General features: G+C 52.0%; 1 protein-coding gene across 5 annotated transcripts in view; it reads right to left on the reverse strand.

Annotated features, from left to right (window-relative positions):
- LOC109524748 (rho GTPase-activating protein 44-like) overlaps positions 1 to 2,160 on the reverse strand; it is a 32,706-nt gene that overhangs the window by 3,737 nt on the left and 26,809 nt on the right. For all 5 annotated transcript variants that reach the window (XM_019884834.1, XM_019884833.1, XM_019884832.1 and 2 more), the window contains one exon: positions 1,919 to 2,089. In XM_019884834.1, the coding sequence (XP_019740393.1) occupies positions 1,919 to 2,089 (171 nt within the window). The remainder of the gene's footprint in view (positions 1 to 1,918; positions 2,090 to 2,160) is intronic.

The following is a 2,160-nucleotide window of genomic DNA, read 5'->3' on the forward strand; positions in this document are numbered from 1 at the left end:
GGGGGGGTGATTGTTTAGCTGGTCCAAATCAAGGAGAAAAAAAGAGAAAAAGAAGGCTTGCTGGTGGGCGGTGCGGCTGGTGCACTGAGCCGGGCAACACAGTCAGCGGATGAGGGCTGAACCAGGTGCGAAAAATCAGCTCATCATTTTTTTTCAGATGCCATCCGCTTCCCATATATTCTTTGACAAACGCAAACAACCCCCCTCCAAAAAAAGAAGAAAAAAAAAGAAGAGCAGATTTATGAATTACTGTACCCAAAAGTTTCGGTCGTATAGGTTAGGCTTCGGGCGAAACAAATGGCAACCTTTGTGATTTGAAAATTGCATTCAACTCCATTGTAATGTCCATTTGATTCCGATTAATTGCACAGCCCTATTGCAAATGCACACACACACACACACACAAAGAAGCGCAAAAGCAGTGCAACAGAAAGAGGCTGGCAAAGCCGTCAAGCGTGAGTCGGCGTCCCCTTGTGTCCACACGCCGCTCGGAGCTGCGAGGAGGGCGATACTTTGGCAAAAGCCGCTTCGCGCCCCCCAAGGCCACGTGACCTGCTCGCACGGCGGCTCCCGCAGTCGCCTGGCAGAGCGGCACAGACACAAACACCCTTTCGCCAGCTGAAAGAACCGCGGGAGCCATCTTGAGGGGAGGGTGACCGATCACGTGATGCCGTATTTCCGTGAACGGACAAAAGTGGCGGAGTCGCCGTGAAAGCAAAGCCACCTTGATGTCAACGCAGTGGTGCTTTGACTTACGAGTTGAATCGGTTCTCTGACTCTCAAGTCTTCGTTCCCCGGTGAAACAGACGGAAAACGCCATTTTCATCCCCCATTCAAAACATCGAGCGCTCTGCAACACGGCGCTTTAGCACAACACGGTGGTATCGTAAAAGAAGCGGCTTGAAATTGGCCGTCATTCTGGTTGAATGGGCATTGTGCCGCTCCACCTGGCGGCCACCGGCTGGAAGTGCACAGTACAGACCCACAGACACACAATGAAAGCGGCCGCAACCAAGCGATTTGGTGAGCCGCGGTCATTTTTGGCAGAGGATAAAGAACGGATGCCTCTATTGTCAGTCTTGATGTGTTGCCACCGTCGCTGTTCAAACAGATCTTGCTTCATTAAACACGTAGTGAGTGACAGCCCGAGCTGAAGCCGAGTTACATTTTGAATTGGATTTCAGCTTGCCAATGGTCCCAACGTCCCACGCGCTCCAATGTTGCGACGGGACATTGCGGACGCGCATCAGCTCTGAAGAGTCCTGACAAAGGCCACATCACCGTTTTTTGTGAACATCACGCCAGTCATTCGCTGAAGGCGCAATTTACTTGAAGGTGGGAGACTATTTACAATCAGAAAATCCGACCTATCACGCCTGATAGTTTTTGTCAAGACTTTTGAAAGAATGATTGTGAAAGGTCCCGATTTCAACGCCTCGTTTTGAGATTCAGGGTTCTTTCAAGTCTTTGAAAGGATCTGCAGGAACCCTGTCAACAGTTGTGACGACTGCGACTTTGACGTGGGTTTCAGGAGCCCGTCAATGGCATTTTGCATTGACTGCGAGCATGAAGCTAGCATACTTCTGGAAAGGATGTGCTTTTGGCGAAACTGCGACTCTCAGCTTGAAGCTTCTTTTGTGACCTCAAATCTCAAATCTCGCAACTCGGGACACACACACACACACACACAGACGAAAAAAAGAAATAAAATCGCGAAAGTCTCTTGGACCTGAGGTCATTTGTAAGTCAAAGTACCACCGTATTAGCATGCACGAAATCCGGTGACATGTCAATCTTTTTGGAGCATCTGATGAAGGCGGTGAACAGACCAATGATGATGATGATGCTGATGACGACGACGACGTGTGAGGAAGAAGGGGTAAAAGCGGCAGCGGCAGTCCAAGCATCGGCGTCTTACCTGATCCTTTCCGCCGGGGGTGGCGTGGCAGCCGGCGAGGGGGCAAAGTCCCCGGCCAGCTCGGCGGCGGCGAGCGAGTCGGCGCCCGGAGGGGTGGAGCAGGTCTTGCGGGCCAGCGTGGACGACCCCTTGCGCGACACCCAGGAAGTATCCATGACTCGCACGCCCATGCTGGAGGCGCGCACACACACGCACGCACGCACACACACACACACACACACACACACACACACACACACACA

Source organism: Hippocampus comes, unplaced genomic scaffold, assembly GCF_001891065.2.
Source record: "Hippocampus comes isolate QL1 unplaced genomic scaffold, H_comes_QL1_v1.1 scaffold46, whole genome shotgun sequence".
NCBI classification, from domain to species: Eukaryota; Metazoa; Chordata; class Actinopteri; order Syngnathiformes; family Syngnathidae; genus Hippocampus; species Hippocampus comes.